The sequence below is a fragment of the Crotalus tigris genome, unplaced genomic scaffold, assembly GCF_016545835.1.
Source record: "Crotalus tigris isolate CLP2741 ecotype Arizona unplaced genomic scaffold, ASM1654583v1 scf7180000018006.973166, whole genome shotgun sequence".
NCBI lineage: Eukaryota > Metazoa > Chordata > Lepidosauria > Squamata > Viperidae > Crotalus > Crotalus tigris.
In genome coordinates, this window is record NW_024096771.1 from 249,579 (window position 1) to 266,783 (window position 17,205).

Genomic DNA, 17,205 nt, shown 5'->3' on the forward strand with positions numbered 1-17,205 from the left:
TAGCTTATTTCAATATAAACATTTAGTAGATCAGATTTCTGGTACAGGATTTTATTAACTTTTACGACTGGTTACCTTGCTTCCACTTCTCTTCTGTCTAGCAATATAGTAATAGTTTTATTTGGCATGCACTTATCTTTCCTTCAATAAATATTTATTTACAATTAGGTTGCTTTGTTAATGTATGATTTCATCATCTAAAAGATTTTCTATCCTGATGCTTAATATGACTTGGAAATGTTTTACTTTGTTTAGTTAATTCTACCTAAAGGAAGATGCATGGAAGTAGATTGCCCTTTCACTTGCAGGATATTTAGTATCTTGAGTCTAGGAAACATCTTCATTTCATATTTAAAGAGAGGGGATGTTAGCTACCCTATTTTAGTATTTTAAATGAACTCCAATAAATATTGTGTATCTCTTGACGAAACAGGATAGAAAATCAGAAGGATGAGAACAGACTGGAGCAATTTGTATGAGAGCATGCAGATTGGCCAGAATCCTGAACAAGGGTTCTGCAGTGAAGAATCTGTCTGCAAATTGAAGCGTGTTAAAATGCATGCAGAATTTAAATAAAAGGGGAATTTTGTTCATACAATGTAAAGATTTAAGGCTACATAGGCATCAGAATCCCTTAGAGTGAGCTGCATTTACCTCATCCCACTGTTGAGTTTCCACATAGAGCTGTGTCAAGGCCTTCAGATCACCAATCTTCATATAGGTTTCTGCAGCATACCCAGGGTTCAATAACTTTTTAAAATAATAGGCACACTTCGTCAAAGGTTCTCGTTCTGCTTTATCCAGCTTTCGAGCAATATCAATCAATCTTAATTTTTAAAAAAGAAGAAGAAATCTAGCCCCGTTATTGTCTATAAGTCTTCCTAATTCTTACTATACACATGCACTTATGTGCAAACACACACATACACACACATAGACACACACACACATAAACAAACACGCAGGATGCTGCCAGAGATGCAAGCAAACAGCTGAACAGTGCTGTTTACATTTATACTCCAGCAGTTTTTTGCCAAACCACAAACCTGGAACTGCTGCAGGACAAAAGCTCTTAACTAAATAAATTCACATTCTAACGTCTGTAGCAGAGACCCCTTTATTTAGATTCCATAATTTGCAGGCTCAGTGAAGCCTCTGCACTTTTTTAAAGGACTCTATGGACTCTTACTAAATTCTGAAGACCTGCATCTTATAGTCAAAGTACGCCACGTTTTCCAAAATGTGTTCTGAAGCCTCTGAAATCAACATTAAGCAACTCGGCAGTTTTATCTGTTGAATAAATGATACTCTACAACTATGTCTGACCTTGAATAGTATAATCTGTATCTAAGATTGCAACTGCTATGTGATGTTTCTGAAAAGCTCTACTTGCTTGTCCTAGGCATCAGCTGCGCAAATGCTGAGAGCAACTCTGAACTTAGGCTTTTGGAAAAGAAGCATGTTAACTAAACAAACAAAAGAATGTGCTGAAGGAGACATTGTAAGCATTTCAATCACATCAAGATACAGGCTTTTGCAGGAGAGCTGGGATAGCCAAAAATCAGGATTTTAGATTTTCTTTATTTCCATAAATTTACTTTTATTATTTTATTTTATTTATATATATTATAAACAAAGTAATTAATTTATGGGGTCTAGTAGCAGTTTTTCAGACTACAGTACATTTTATTGACAGGCATAGGTTTTTCTGAGCTGTAACATTTCATCAGACGCGAGTGGCTATAGACTTGAGTGGGCAGAAGAGAAGAAAAACAAGGGGGTTATGCAGATGTGAAACAGATTCCAAGTAACCTGATCAATTAACAACTGTAATATCTTTTCAAAACTATTCTGAGAAGCCTGTGAGGGTGTATACATGAAAGTCAAGTGGACACCTGGGTTTGTTGCAGGGTTTGATTTCCCATGTTAGCATCATTGTCCTGTTGTTTCTCATTGCTTGTGAGAATGTACTTCAGGTTGGGTGGTTCCCTTTTTGAAAACACAGGCCTGCCACTCCATGCATGAGAAAATGTAAATATCACTGTCCAGTATGGGTTATAGCACATCAATAATGTGTTTGAGTGGTTTGAGCTATGAGCTGTAGGTGAAATGTAGCGGTGACAAGTAGTATTGTTATTATTGTGTCTTTTAATAGCCTTTCCTCCCCGGGAATCAAGTTCCTCTTCTGATTTGTCTAATGATCTAGTTGAGTGGGTAGTTCAATTTCCTCAGTTCCTGGCTTAATTCCATCAGTTGACTATCTTTGTCAAGTGCATCAGAACAAAGCAACTGTTGCACAGAGCAGTTGTGGATGACAGGCTTGATTATGTATTCAGAGTGGAAACGGAAAGCATGGAGATGTGCCTTGTGAGATGCAATTTCCCGTATAACAATGTGTTATAACATTTGTGTTTTATTACGTGGTTTTGCACTGTATCAAGAAGGTGAACCTACTCTGTAGATAGTTCAAGGCTAAGGTTGATGATGAGGCAAAGTTGTCACAGTCATGATAGAGTTTGATGAATGATTGGTGAAAATGTCATCAATGAATCTCAACTGAAGAAAAGGGTTGCAGGGGGGGAGGGGGGAAGGGCAGGGGGAGGGGTAAGAGTTGAGAAAGCATTGTCCCAGGTCAGCTATCACAGCTGCAACTGGCCCCAACAACTACACACAGAAGATTAGAGGTGTCTTCATCTGCCAGCAGTGCCCCTCTAGTTTCTACATAGGACAAACAGAACAATCTTTGCACAAAATAATTAACACCAGGACTCAAAATAAGAACAAAGTAATACTGAAGCATTTCAACCTCCCAGGGCGCTTCATTATAGATCTCAAGGTAGCTATTTTAGAAAAAAGAAAGCTTTAATAGCCCAACTGAGCAAGAAATTGCTAAACTCATATACATCAAAAGGTTTCAGATGTTTCAGAAGATCTCAACAAGCATAATGGCTTTACAATTGCTAATTGATACTTGTAATCTGTTTCACATGTAGCTTGCAACTGCACAACCATCTTGTCTTCTCTTTCCTCCACTTGCCATTGAAATGTAATTCCTGTATCAATCTATAGCCATCTCATTGCATCTGATGAAGTAAGTTGTAGCTCACAAAATTTCATGCCTTTTAATAAATTTTGCTTGTCTGAAAAGTCTCTTCCTCAAATCAGGATATGGGGCAGTTATTTCAATAGTTTTATATTGAATTAAGATCACATGAAGTATTAATACCACTTTACAATGCCTTGATAAGGCCACACTTGGAATATTGCATCCAGTTTTGGTCACCACGATGTAAAAAAGATGTTGAGACTCTACAAAGAGTACAGAGAAGAGCAACAAAGATGGTTAGGGGACTGGAGGCTAAAGCATATAAGGAAAGGCTGCTGGAATTGGGTATGTCTAGTTTAATGAAGAGAAGGACAAGGGGGGACATGATGGCAGTGTTCCAATATCTCAGGGGCTGCCACAAAGAAGAGGGAGTCAAGCTATTTTCCAAAGCACCTGAAGGCAGGACAAGAAGCAACGGGTGGAAACTAATCAAGGAGAGAAGCAACTAGAACTAAGGAGAAACTTCCTGACAGTTAGAACAATTAACCAATGGAACAACCTGCCTCCAGAAGCGGTGAATGCTCCAACACTGGAAGTTTTTAAGAAAAGACTGGACAGCCATTTGTCTGAAATGGTATAGGGTTTCCTGCCTGAGCAAGGGGGTTGGACTAGATGACCTCCAAGATCCCTTCCAACTTTATTATTATTATTATTGATCATCGCACAGTCAGCCAGATGTTCAGACTGGATTTGGCATTTTGTCTACCTATCGAGTCCTTACCCAGGACCTGGGATAGGCAGATGTGAATGTTTGATGGTATTATTATTATTATTATTATTATTATTATTATTATTATTATTATTATTAAATTTGTATAGCATGTAACACATTTGGCCGAGTTCTAATTCTAGCATTACTGAACTTTTTCACAAAGACTAAAGTAGGAGTCTCTACCATAGTTCTCCCCTCCCTCAGTATAAAGTACTATACCTATACATTATAATCAGAGGAAACGGTGGAAACAAATAGCAATATTTCCCTTGAAAACATAATAGCGTATTTTTGGGAAAGACAGCAAGACATACACATCAACCCAGCCTTGATCTCCGCTGATTTCTATGGCCTTCAAATGCTCCCCTGCAGTCATGTACATCTCTACTGCTGCTTTTGGTTCATTGATGTTCTTGGCCCAGTCTGCTTGCTTTGTGATTAGCATCTTTGTATCTTTGGGGTCCCCAGACCCAAGGAATTCCTGAGGAAGTAAATGAAATGATATTTTTAATTAAGCATTTGCCTCAATTAGCAGTTGCGACTCAGTTTCAACTGGGGGGGGGGTTAACTAAACTGGAATTTAAGGGCAAACAAGAAAAGCTGAAATGTCTACATCATTTGATTACGGTAGATTTAATCATGACTTTTATCACAAAGAAAGCGGGTGGAGGGGGAACCTTTCAAAGTTGAGACAGGAAAAAAAATCATGTATAGAAAAAGCAGAATTTCATTTTGATGCTTGAGGGGAAAATTGCAAATGAAACATCAGTTTTTGATTGCTCTCAGTAATTTGCCAAAGATGACTTTTCTGAATAAAGTTAAGTCTTAGTGATATTATTCTTTAAAATGCTCACTCTCACAATATGCCCATAGATTTATCATGAATCTGAATAAAAACATGTTGTGTACTTAACAGTATACTCAACACAACTTATGGAAAGAATTAGCAAACTAGGAATGGTGGAATGCTGTATCTGACCCATGAATTTCAGGGTAACGTAATGTTTTACTGAAGCTCTTTTAACAGTGATTCTGAAGAGGACTGGACTGTGAGGAGGAATATTTTTTTCTCAAAAGGTCTTAGCTCAAAAACAGAGCATGCTAAAGTCTCAAAAGCAGTCTCTGCCATAATCAGGGATGCTAAAACACTGGAAAGAACCCTGTGACTTAACCATGTATGATCCTTGGAACACCTCTGATCCAAGTATTTCTAGAAATGTTTTTGGAAAAAATGACTTTTGCTTAGAAAATCTGATGTTCTGAGTGGTCCACTCAAAAAGCGCATTTGCCTTTCTTTGACTGTCAGGAAGCTAAATCAAGAAATGAAACACAATATTTACTTGAATAATTGGAGTTGGTTGAATTATAAGGAAACATGTCAATTTCATGGATTGCAATTATTTGTGAGTTGAAAATAACATGTGATTAATATTGCTAAATAAACTAAAGTCACATATATATGTAGTTTCTCGAGCCGTATTCAGATTAAAGGATATCCCACTATCAGGAGCCTAAGACTAGATGGCCTAATAATAAATAAAAATTTGAAAGAACAGGTAAACTTTGATACAATTATCCAGTGGTAATTGTAAATTGACACAAAAATAAAAATTAAGCACTCATTATATACAAATATATATATTAAGTCTGCAGAATGAAAAAGAATGGTCAAACTGTTGAACTGTATTTTTCCTTAATAATAAATAGTATCTCCAATTCACTACTCAGTTATGCAAATAAAGTTTCCATATAGGAACTAATAATACGTAAAATGTATCATTAGTTCCTATATGGAAACTTTATTTGCAATACCATCCAAAATATTTCATTTTACATCCTAAACATATCTATCACAAGTTCTCTGAGCTGAAGGAAGCTTACCCATGTGTGGAAAATTTTGCTGGACATTAGAAATGCTGACATTCATATATTAGCATAATGGCAGATTTCTAGTTCATGAGTTAAATTTATGTATCACCATACACAGACCTGCCAATTTTAAGCCAAATATTTAAGAGGAACTTGTAAGAAGTGCGTATTAGTCCAATATATAAATGCAATTTACATTTCAAATGAGAGTTTTCTTTTCCCTTAAGAACAAAATTCAATAATCTATGTGTGTACATGGAAATGCTTTATTCAATAATGGATAAGCTTAATCTTTAATGAGTGATTAGTGATACTATCCAGCGGACAGCTTTTTTACTTATTCTGATAAGGAAAATATCATGGAAAACTTCCAAAGTCCCCTCATCCGCACATAAAACTGTCACAATTTTCAAATACCATACAATTTTATTGGTCCCTGGGAATTCAGTTTTCAGACATACATAAAAACAACTTCAGGTCTTATTTACAGGAAACAAAAATCATTGCAGAGACTGTTAATTCAAAGTTGCTATTGCAAAACTATGTGAGATACATTAGGATTTCTGGTATACTCTTGTATGTTTAACTACACTTTTGTGTAGTAATGCAAATGTTTTCATCAATACTTTGAATGCTTTCCTCACGTTTTTTCAACCAAAAGTTTTCTGTCTGTCTGTCTATCTATTCCATTTATATATATATGTTCTATATGAAAAAGGATACATATCTGATCCCGTCTTTTTTTTAAAATGCAATACTTTTAACTGCCCTGGAGATTTTACTGAAATGGGGAAAATGAAGGATAATTCCACTCTGGTTTAGGTATACTTCAGGAAAAGCAAATACAGTCAGTTTATTTAAGTCTGTTGCATGCATACAGTTGCATGCAAATCTAGGACATTCTTCACTTAACTATACAGAACACACTGCATATGAAATAAAAATGTCTGTTTAGTATAAACCTCAATGCAGAGGACCACAGAGGAATTCCTGTTTGTACTGTATTTTTAGTTAGGCTCATAGTGCTCTAGATTGTTGCACTTTGAAGTACTAGTTTACAAAGTCCAACAGATTTAAGAATCATGATTTGTGACAAATCTTGTTTATGCATACCAAGATAAGATGAAAGTGAAAAAAATCTTAGGCAATGCAGAGATTTTTTTTTTCTTATCTGCTTCATGAGACTTTTGAGAGCTGTGGTTATGATAACTTATATGGAAGGCTTCAGGATGGATAGGCTTGGGTTATAGTATCCTAAATGGACAAAATATACCCATTGCCTTGAAAAAAGCAATTGTGTGAGGTATAGGTTTGGTATAGTAAGTAAGGCAACAAACTAGAAACCAGGAGACTATGAGTTCTAGTCCTGCTGTAGACCCAAGCCAGGTAGGTGATCTTGGGCCGGCCACATTCTCTCAGCCCTAGGAAAGTGGCAATGACAAACTACTTCTGAAATACCTTGCCAAGAAAACTGCAGCAACTTGTTTGGCAGTCTCTGAGAATTGGACACGATTGAACGGAAGAAAAAAACAGAGGGAACATAACAGCATTTCAAGTCTCACTTTTTTCTTAAATTCCTGGTTGTAAAATAAACATTCCCTTAAAATAATAAAATTTAGCCTTCATATATAATAATTAAAAGACATATATATGACTGAACCCTTTAGGAGGAAAAAGCTGTGTGCCTTTGGTGAAAATGTGTGCTACATAATTCTTTATAATTCCCTTTCAAATGCACCAAAATTATTAATTAAAGGTCTTGGCAGCAAAAATAAAAGAGTGGGAGTCCTAGCCTCATCCTGCCTAAGGAAAAACCTTATTAAACCGAAGTTTAAAATGACAATACTGCTCTGACATGTGTGGTCCTAGGAAATAGACTGTAACACTGTTCTTACACTCATGCTATAACATAAGGCAAATGTTACATGATGCGTAAGAAACAATAACAGCATCAAATTGATCCTTAGGGGTAATGTTATTCCTTGAGATTTCTGAATAGGCATAAAAGAGGATGTGTGCAATGGAACTGAACAGTTTGATTCTTGGACACCAAGTCCAAGGAAGAATAAACATCCCAGGAAAAAAAACGTACACATACCTTTGCATACTCAAACATGCGCAAGTCTGTATACATATCAAGTGCTAGGTTTTCATGGCTACTTCTTTTGTACAATTTGGCTGCCTCATGGACCTTTCCTTGGTATGCATAAATCTCTGCTAGGAACAGGTCATTGTTGTTCTCACCACGCTTCTTCCTTTCCTTAAAAAAATAAAACAGGAAAGAACAAAAATAGTTTAGTGAACATAATCAGGCAGGAAACATGACAGGCTAGAACATCTGAAAATATTAAGCTATGTTTCACAAAGCTTTTAAACTGATTACTTGCATATAAACCAATGTAGACCTTTTGACATGAACAGCACTGCTTGAAAGCTTTTCATATTGAGTCTTCCAGCTCTTTTCACCTATCCGTAACATTCCAGAAAAACTCATAAAACACCCCACTATGAAAATAAGGAAAATGCTGGAGCTTCCGGTACGAGGCGACGGCGATGGCGGCTATCTTTTAGCCGTCCAGCTGGGGAAGTGTCAGAGCCGCGGAGCACAGCGCGCATCAGCTGGCCCGCGGCTCGGAATTCCCTTCCCGGGCAAAGGGAAGGGACAGAGAACGCAGGAATAGAGGTAGAACCCCTAAACCCCCTCTGGATTTATTTCTAGAGGGGGTGAAAGGAGTGTTCCCTCGGAGCTCCTGCTGATCTCCGCCTCCCAGCTGTTTTTGCTTCCTAGGAAGCAAAAGAAACCGCCGCTTCTATCTCCGTGCTTATAGTATTTTGGTGAGTAATTTTTAAACGGACGGAGCAGTTTAAAGGATTTTTGTTATATACTTTAGGTGTTTATTTTTTTTATTATTTGATTTTTACTATTTTTCCTCCTTTTCTTTGTTATATTAGTGAAAGGATTTAAGATGGCGTTTTGAAAGTGTCGGAGTTTTTTTTTCCTTTCCCTTTTGTTTTACTTTCCCTTTTTAAGGACTGGCTTTTGCTTTTGCTTTTGGCTTAGAATTTTTTCTTTTGAATTGTTTGCTCTTTTATCTTTTATTCTTTGGATTTTCTCTGGATTTTCAAGGACTATAGTTTGTCTCTTTTTAAATTCTTTTTCTTTTTCTTTCCTCCTCCCTTCTTGTGTGGAGGGGAAAGGGAAGTGAGAACTGCGCTTTTTAAAATGGCTTCAAAGAGACAGCAGCCTGCTTCAATACCTAAGGTTGTTTCTTCTCCTATAACTTCCACTGCACAATTACAACAACAATCTAAACATGTACCACCGGCTCAGCCACCACCCTCCCCCCCTCTGCCTGGACTTTCAGCACAAGAGGTCAGAGGCATAATGGGAGAGATTGTAGTTCAAATGAGAGAGGAAATGAAGCAATTTGCCTCACAGATTAAATCAGAAATTAAATCTGATCTTAAAGAAGAGATAACGGGGATAAAGACTAAATTGCAAGAAAATAATAATGATTTACGACAAGATATACTTGCAGCAGTTTCAGGCTTGGCTACTGTGGTGGTTAAGCTCGATGCAAGGCTTGAGGAAGTGGAAAACAAAGTTGATTCCTTTGATGATAAAATTCAAGATGTGGAAAGGAAGGTGGAGTCCTCACAAGAAGATATTTTGATGTTTCAGTACAGACAGATGGAGTATGCCCTGAGGATTAGAGGCCTCAAGGAAGATATGAATCAAGATTTGGTGGAGGTGGTCCTTACTGATCTGGCAGTGGCCTTGGATATGGATAAAGGAGAATTACATAGAGAAGTGGAAAAAATTTATAGACTTAACTCCTGGATTGCTAAGCAGAAGAATTTGCCTAGAGATGTGGTGATTTATTTTACAAAGAAGTCCCTGCGGAATGAGATTATACAAGCCTTTTACAACAAAAGATTTCAGATTGCTGCCCAAGATGTTATCATTCTAAAGGAAATCCCATCCAAAATTTTAAGAAGCAGGAAAGACTTTGCTTTTTTAACCAATGAGCTTAAAGCTAGATTGATGCCATTTAGATGGGAAATTCCGATGGGTATTGTTTTGAGCCATGCGGGGACACGCTACAGATTGAATACAGTTGACAAAGCTAGAGAGTTTTATACTTCGGTCCTGGGTGCAGGCTCAACTCCATCTGGTCAGAAATCTCCGAGTGGAGATTTTACTTAAAGATCAGAAATATTTAGTCAATGCTCGTTTGGGATCTCATTTTATATCTTCTGCTCCTGGGAAGAAAGGGGGAGTTGTTATATATGTTAAACAAAACCTACCAGCTTGTCTGGTAGAATCAGATCCCCAGGGGAGATATGTGATGATTGAACTTGGTATATATGGTAAGAAAGTACTTATAGTGGGACTTTATGCTCCAAATCAACAACAGGAACAATTTTATAAGCAGTTACATCAAAAAATAACATTGCTTGATTATAGATCAGTGGTATTAATGGGTGATTGGAATGGTGTCTTAGATATACAAAGGGACAAGAAAGGTTCCGCTCCTTTTCTTAAACAAGCAAGGTTACCTAAAGCTTTTTTTGATATGAAGGAAGACTGGGAATTAAGGGATTATTGGCGGGAATGTAATCAAGAGGAGAGAGATTTCACTTTTTTTTCTGATAGACACCAATCTTTTTCAAGAATTGACTTTTTTTTGATTACTACGGATTTGTATAATAAAGTAAAGAATGTAAAGATTTTTCCTAGATCACTGACGGATCATAGCCCAGTTTGGATGGAGCTGACTCAAGAGAAAGAGGAAAGGAGATCCTGGAGAGTTAATGAAAATTTGTTCAGACAAGAGAAGAATGTTCAAAAGTTAAAGGAGTGTTTAAAGGACTATTTTGCTTTGAACATGTATAAGGGGACTTCAATGTCAATGGTATGGGATGCAGGTAAAGCATTTATGCGTGGTGTTTTGATAAAAATGAATAATTCTCATAAGAGGAAGCAGATTCAGAAACGTAGAGAACTTGAAGATGAAATTAAATCAAAAGAAAGGGCCTTGATTCTAAATCCTTCTAATGAAAGTATTAAAGAATCTGTAAAGTTACTAAGGTCACAATTTAATATGTTGATAGCAGATCAAGCGGCAACCAATTTATTGTTTATGAAACAAAATACATTTTGTAATGCTATTAAGCCTGGGAGATGGTTGGCTTATCAATTAAGAAAGAAACAGAGACAGAGAATAATAGAGAAAATAAATTACAAGGGTAAATTAGTTTCTCAGAAGGAATTGATTAAAAAATCTTTTTTGGATTATTATCAAAAGTTATACAAATCTACTAATGTGCAACTGCTAGATATAAATAAATATCTAGCTGAGGCAAGTTTTCCTAAACTGACTGAGGATCAGAAACATGAAATTAATGGCTTAATTACTAAGGAGGAAATTGCCTCAGCAATTCAACAATTGAAACTAGGGAAAGCACCGGGTACGGATGGGTTAACAGCTGTTTATTATAAAGCTTTAATGGAGGAGATGATCCAACCATTAAATGATCTTTTTAATGGTATCTTACAGGGTTTAGAGATTCCTCCTTCATGGCGTAGTGTTTTTATATCATTGATTCCAAAGGAGGATCAAGATCTTACTTTACCAAAAAATTATAGGCCTATATCTCTTTTAAATGTGGATTATAAGATATTTGTAAAAATCTTTGGTAAATAGGCTTATGAGGGTGGCGCATCATCTTGTGCATAAAGATCAATCAGGGTTTATAACAGGAAGGTATATGAAAAATAATGTTAGACAAATTATTAATCTATTAGAATATTTAGACAAGAACAACCAAGTTCCTGCAGGGCTCATATTTTTAGATGCTGAAAAAGCATTTGATCAATTGAATTGGCATTTTATGCTAAGAGTAATGGAAGAAATGAATTTTGGCGAAAAGATATTACAAGCTCTTACGGTAATATATCAAAAACAAATGGCACAACTTATTGTTAATGGAGGTTTGTCGGAGGTTTTTACAATAGAGAAAGGTACTAGACAGGGGTGTCCTTTATCGCCATTGTTGTTTGTTTTAACACTGGAAATATTATTGATCAAAATTCGAGAGTCTCAGGAAATTAAAGGAATAGAAGTTAACAAAAAAGAATATAAGTTGAGAGCTTTTGCGGATGACTTGGTTGTTACTTTGTCGCAACCTGATTATTCTGCAGTAAACTTATTACAGTTGATTCATCATTATGGTTTGGTTTCGGGTTTCAAGATTAATGTAAATAAGACTAAAATCTTACCTAAAAATATGTCTAGTCAGGAGAAGCAGATTTTGGCTAACTTGACGGGTTTTGAGATTGTTAATAAGGTAAAATATTTGGGGGTGATGTTGTCTGTTTCTAATGTAAAATTATTTAAAAATAATTATGAAAGGTTGTGGGTCAGGGTACAGAAGGACTTGAAGAATTGGGAGAAGTTGCAATTATCCCTCATGGGAAGAATTGCAGTGATAAAAATGAATATTCTACCCAAGTTTCTTTTTTTGTTTCAAATGTTACCGATTTTGAAAAATGAGATTAATTTAAGTGAGTGGCAGAAGGGTCTTAATAAATTTATTTGGGCAGGGAAAAAGCCAAGGGTTAAGTTTAAAATTATGCAAGACTTCCGTGAGAGGGGTGGACTTAAGGTACCAAATTTGAAATTATATTACGATGCGGTGGTCTTAACACTAATCAGTGATTGGGTAAATTTGACAAATCCTGAGATACTTCATTTAGAGGGATGGGATTTACTTTATGGGTGGCATGCCTATTTAATATTTAATAAAAAAATGGACTGGGTCTTTAAATCTCATATTTTAAGAATTTCTTTACTTAGGATTTGGAGAAAATATTATAAAAGTGATTTTAAAGTTCCATTATGGGCTATACCTTGGCATGCGATAGAAGGAATAAAAAGAGGAGTAAAAATGGACATGGTGTCTTATAGTCAGTTACTTAGATGGGCAAAACTGGCAGTTAAGATTACGAGAAGATTTAGCGCAAGAAAATATTATTTATTCTTGGTTTCAATATAGGCAACTAGTAGATAAATGGAAGGTGGATTGTAAATTGGGTTTTCTTAGAGAAGATGGAAATCTTATTAAGCAAGTCAAGGATCAAAGACAAACCCATATCAAGAGAATTTATGGGGTATTAGTTGAAATGGACTCAGAAACGGAATTAATTAAAGATTGTATGATTAGATGGGCGCAGAATTTTGGTGTCCCAGTCTCATTGGACATTTGGGAAACCATTTGGGTGAGAAATGTCAAATTTACACAAGCACAGAACCTTAGGGAGAATTTTTATAAAATGTTTTATAGATGGCACCTTGATCCACAAAAAATGTCTCTTATGTACCCTGACGTGCAACCCAAATGTTGGAGATGTGGTTATAAGGATGCTTCCTATTATCATATTTGGTGGTCATGCAGAGAGATAAAAGCATTTTGGATCAAAATATGGTGGAATATCCAGAGAATTTTTAGAAGGAGGGTAAAATTTACTCCGCAATTATTTTTGTTAGGCATTGTTACAGATTGTGATACAAAGGAGGTTGTATTGATGTTAAATTTGATTACAGCCGCTAGGCTGTTAGTAGGACAATATTGGAAGAAGGAATCTTTGCCTACATTGCAGGAATGGTTTCTTAAAGTAGCTTATCTGGCGGAAATGGCAAAGATTTCGGCTTTCTTAAAGCAACAAACGCAAGAGAAGTTCCTTGCTGTTTGGGACAAATGGATAAAATTTATACAATTTAGATTGGGTATACAAAAATATCACATAGCTTTTTTATAAGTTTTATTTTTATATATATATATATAGATATTTTTATATATATATATATATATATATAAATTTTTTAATTTAATTTTTTATTTTTATTTCTTAATTTTTAATTAAGCCTATATTCTGCTCTGGGAAGCTCAGGGGGGGGGAAGGGAGGGTTTTTGTGAGGGGTGCGGGATGGGGGGGGGGTTTATATATATGTAATGTTTAGTTTCTTTTTTGTATATGTTGTCTTTTGTTTTGTATTGTTTTTGTCTTTTTGTAAAATTTATAAAACTTTCAATAAAAAAAAAGAAAATAAGGAAAATGCAGAAAAGAATCTTATTTAAAACATCTGTCTATTTTATAAGAAAATTCAAATCATATTTAATTAACATATTACTATTTACTATTATTTACTATAGTAGTAAATACTATATTTACTATTATTAACATATTACTAATTATACAACAATACTTTCAATACATTTGGTTTTGAATATATATATATATAATATATATGTATATTATATACATATATATATATATATATATATGTATATAATATGCACACTGTGTATGTATGTATACTTGTTATATATGTGTATACATATAATGTGTGTGTGTGTGTGTGTATTTATTTTCAGAGGATTATATAAGTAATGTTATTTCTTAAACAAAATGAATAAATATTAGTAGTCTTCTATAACCTACTAGACCTAATAGTTTTAGGAAGCTGTCGGAAGACTGCAGTAGAGAGGGGAAATGGGAAATGTCCTTTTTAAACTTCTTTAAGTTAAGTCAGGGCTGCTGAAAATCTGTTGCCATTCAGAAATTGCTAACCACAGCTTTTCTCTCTGCTAGCCATTCAGTAAGGCTGATTGATGGAAGTTGACATTTAGTATTATTAGGAACCCTATATATTTCCTTAAAATTCACTCATTTGAAGTTACAATCCTATTAAATATTAACTTGCATCATATCTCAACACTATGGTTAAAAGAATATTCTATTAATAAAGCCATAGGTTCACCTGAACTAAGAGTACATATCAAACACTTCACAGACTAAAGGAATGTTTGATATCCTATTATAACAAAACATCTTAATTTCATTTTGAAAATATTTTTCATTTCTTTACAGATGAAATTTAAATGGCAAAAAACAATCGAACACAAATTTATTGCTTTTTTAAATGGGGTCTGCAATATATAAATAGAATTGTTATCCAAAACATGAATTTCAGGTACTAATTGCAATAAAAGATACTGGCTGAAGAAAAGGATTCAGAGATTGTCTAAATCTCTGTCCCTTTGGGATCAACAGTTTCATTACAGTTTCATTCTTAGGGTTTAGATATAAGAGCCTGATCATCTATAGTATAGTTTTGCACATCATTTATATGAATACACTTTGTGTCTGCACACACAGACACAGATACACACACACACACACACACATGCACAAGTGCTGGGGTGTAGTCCATTCCATACGATTAATGGCAAAATTGTGAAATGCTGGATTTTATCTACAACAGAATCCAAGGAGAAATCTGAAAAGAAATACAATCCCCGCTGATATGTGATGCCATGTGTTAATCGACTGAGCATGAAAGACTGAAAAATATTCAAAATTATTGACTAAGAAGATAATAGCTTCACCCACCTAAACCTTTTTCACAAACTAGGATTTAAGAATTTAGGCCATCAGATTTTTTTTTAAAAAAAAGTCACAAAAACTTATTTGACATTCTCTTTAATGTACTCGATGTTTTTTATTTATTTACCATCATTTTCATGACTATAATCTTTCTCTGGTAATTTATAATACAAATGTGTTAAAATGAATGCCAAATCACAAGATCATGTTTAGACCATTTTAAAATAAGTCCATTAAAATGGAAATATCTAAGAGAACAAAAACAATTAGAACCCTTTTTTAAAAACGTAAGAGCCAGAGAGAACACACATATTTTAAAGCTTTTTTAAAAACAGCCATGGGGGGAAGCAGCTATATATCAGAAACACTTGACATATTCATCAGTGAAGAGTATAATACAAAAGAAGATTTGATGCTTTGCAGATCAACACCATGTACTCTGAAACATAAATGGTCTGTATGATTTAAATGATAGCTATAAAACGACATTCAGCTTCAATCCCTTGAAAGCGCTTCATGGGGATTGGCACACCAATAAAGAGAAGTTTATGACATATTTGGTGGAACACATCCCTGATCCCAATCCTTCTCATTCAATCTCATATGCCACACAACAGCTGAGTGGAAAACTGGACTACAAGACTCCAGGAGTTCAATAACTATTTCCTAAAATCAACTGTGGCTGATAACTTGAACAGGAAATAAATACTCATACTTGAAAGTGACCATGGCTTAGTTTGACAGAGTGAAACAGTGTTCCTGGAAGAATGCCAAAATAACCATTAAGATAAAAATAATGATCCACCAGGCTCATGTCCTCATTGCCCTCTTATGTCAGCCACTTTTAGTTGTCCCCCCCAAAAAAAGAAGAAAAGAAAAGAAAAGCCAATCCTTAAACAACTTCTACCTTCACTATGCACATTCAGAATCCACTAGAGTTGGGTGGCCACTAAAGTTAAATTACCAATAATAATTTCCATTTTCTTCTAGGATCTAAGACAATCAGGAACTTTTGGGGACAGAGGGGCTTATGCATTTGATTTGTCAGATATTAATAAGAATGTTTTAAAATATTCCTCAACCATGTTGTAAAGTATAATGTGTTTTCTGGCAGGACAGGGAACAACAACAGAACTCTTGAGAAAAAAATGACTGGGAAACAACCAAGATGGACAAACCACTTCTGTACTATTTCAAAGAAAACTTCATTGACACATCCATAAAGTCATCAGGAGTTGAACCTCAAAATCAAAAAAGGCTTTGCTTTCTCTATACCAGGATTAGAAACACTATAGTGGATGTTAAATTTAACAGTTACCGTCTGTAACTCTATTGTTTGTTGGCAATCAACTCCATAGAATTTTTTATAATTTTTAATTGAGAACAATATAAATTAGTTTCTTGTTCGAAAGCGTGGCAAAACAAGAAAAATGCAACATTGTACGGGCAGAGTTCCACTTATAGCTAATGCTTTTTTTCCTTCCTCACTCTAAAATTTCCCCATGCACACTGAAAATTTGCATTAGAAGTTAGGAGGGGCTTCAGTCCAGACTCTGGAGGCCACTGGGAATGTAAAAGATGGAATAATCATACTGCTGGATTTACCCTCCTTCTAAATTGAACGAACTTTACAAAACCCCTCAAACATCAGCGTTCTCCCCAGTGAAAGAAATGGAAATCTTGCTCTTTTGTGACTTGCCATGAAATGAATGATTCACTAGTAGGTTTCTAAATTACAGATTACAGATAAAATTATCTGTAATTTTTTTAATGCACATATGGCATGTTAGTATGTATAAGCATTATCAGAACCAAGTGATGTGGACTGCTACTTTAAGGACAATCACAGTCTTTTAAAAGCAATGGCCCCAACAATGTTTCCTGGGTATTTTTGCCATTAAGAATCAGGAAAATAGATCAGCAGACCACCTGAGTTATTCTATTAAGTATGTTTGTATCTTTCAGTCCTCTCAAAGGCACTAAGGATATTTCATTTTAAAAAGCACCATGAATCTGACTTGTAAGCCTTTATCATCAATTATTTGGGCATTTTACAACATTTACCCC

The 17,205-nt window shown here is 35.1% G+C and overlaps 1 protein-coding gene across 4 annotated transcripts in view; it reads right to left on the minus strand.

Moving 5' to 3' along the window:
• IFT122 (intraflagellar transport 122) overlaps positions 1-17,205 on the minus strand; it is a 71,080-nt gene that overhangs the window by 25,731 nt on the left and 28,144 nt on the right. For all 4 annotated transcript variants that reach the window (XM_039346548.1, XM_039346547.1, XM_039346546.1 and 1 more), the window contains 3 exons: positions 7,786-7,947; positions 4,133-4,299; positions 655-826 (listed from right to left, as the gene is read on the minus strand). In XM_039346548.1, coding sequence (XP_039202482.1) covers positions 655-826; positions 4,133-4,299; positions 7,786-7,947 — 501 coding nt within the window. The remainder of the gene's footprint in view (positions 1-654; positions 827-4,132; positions 4,300-7,785; positions 7,948-17,205) is intronic.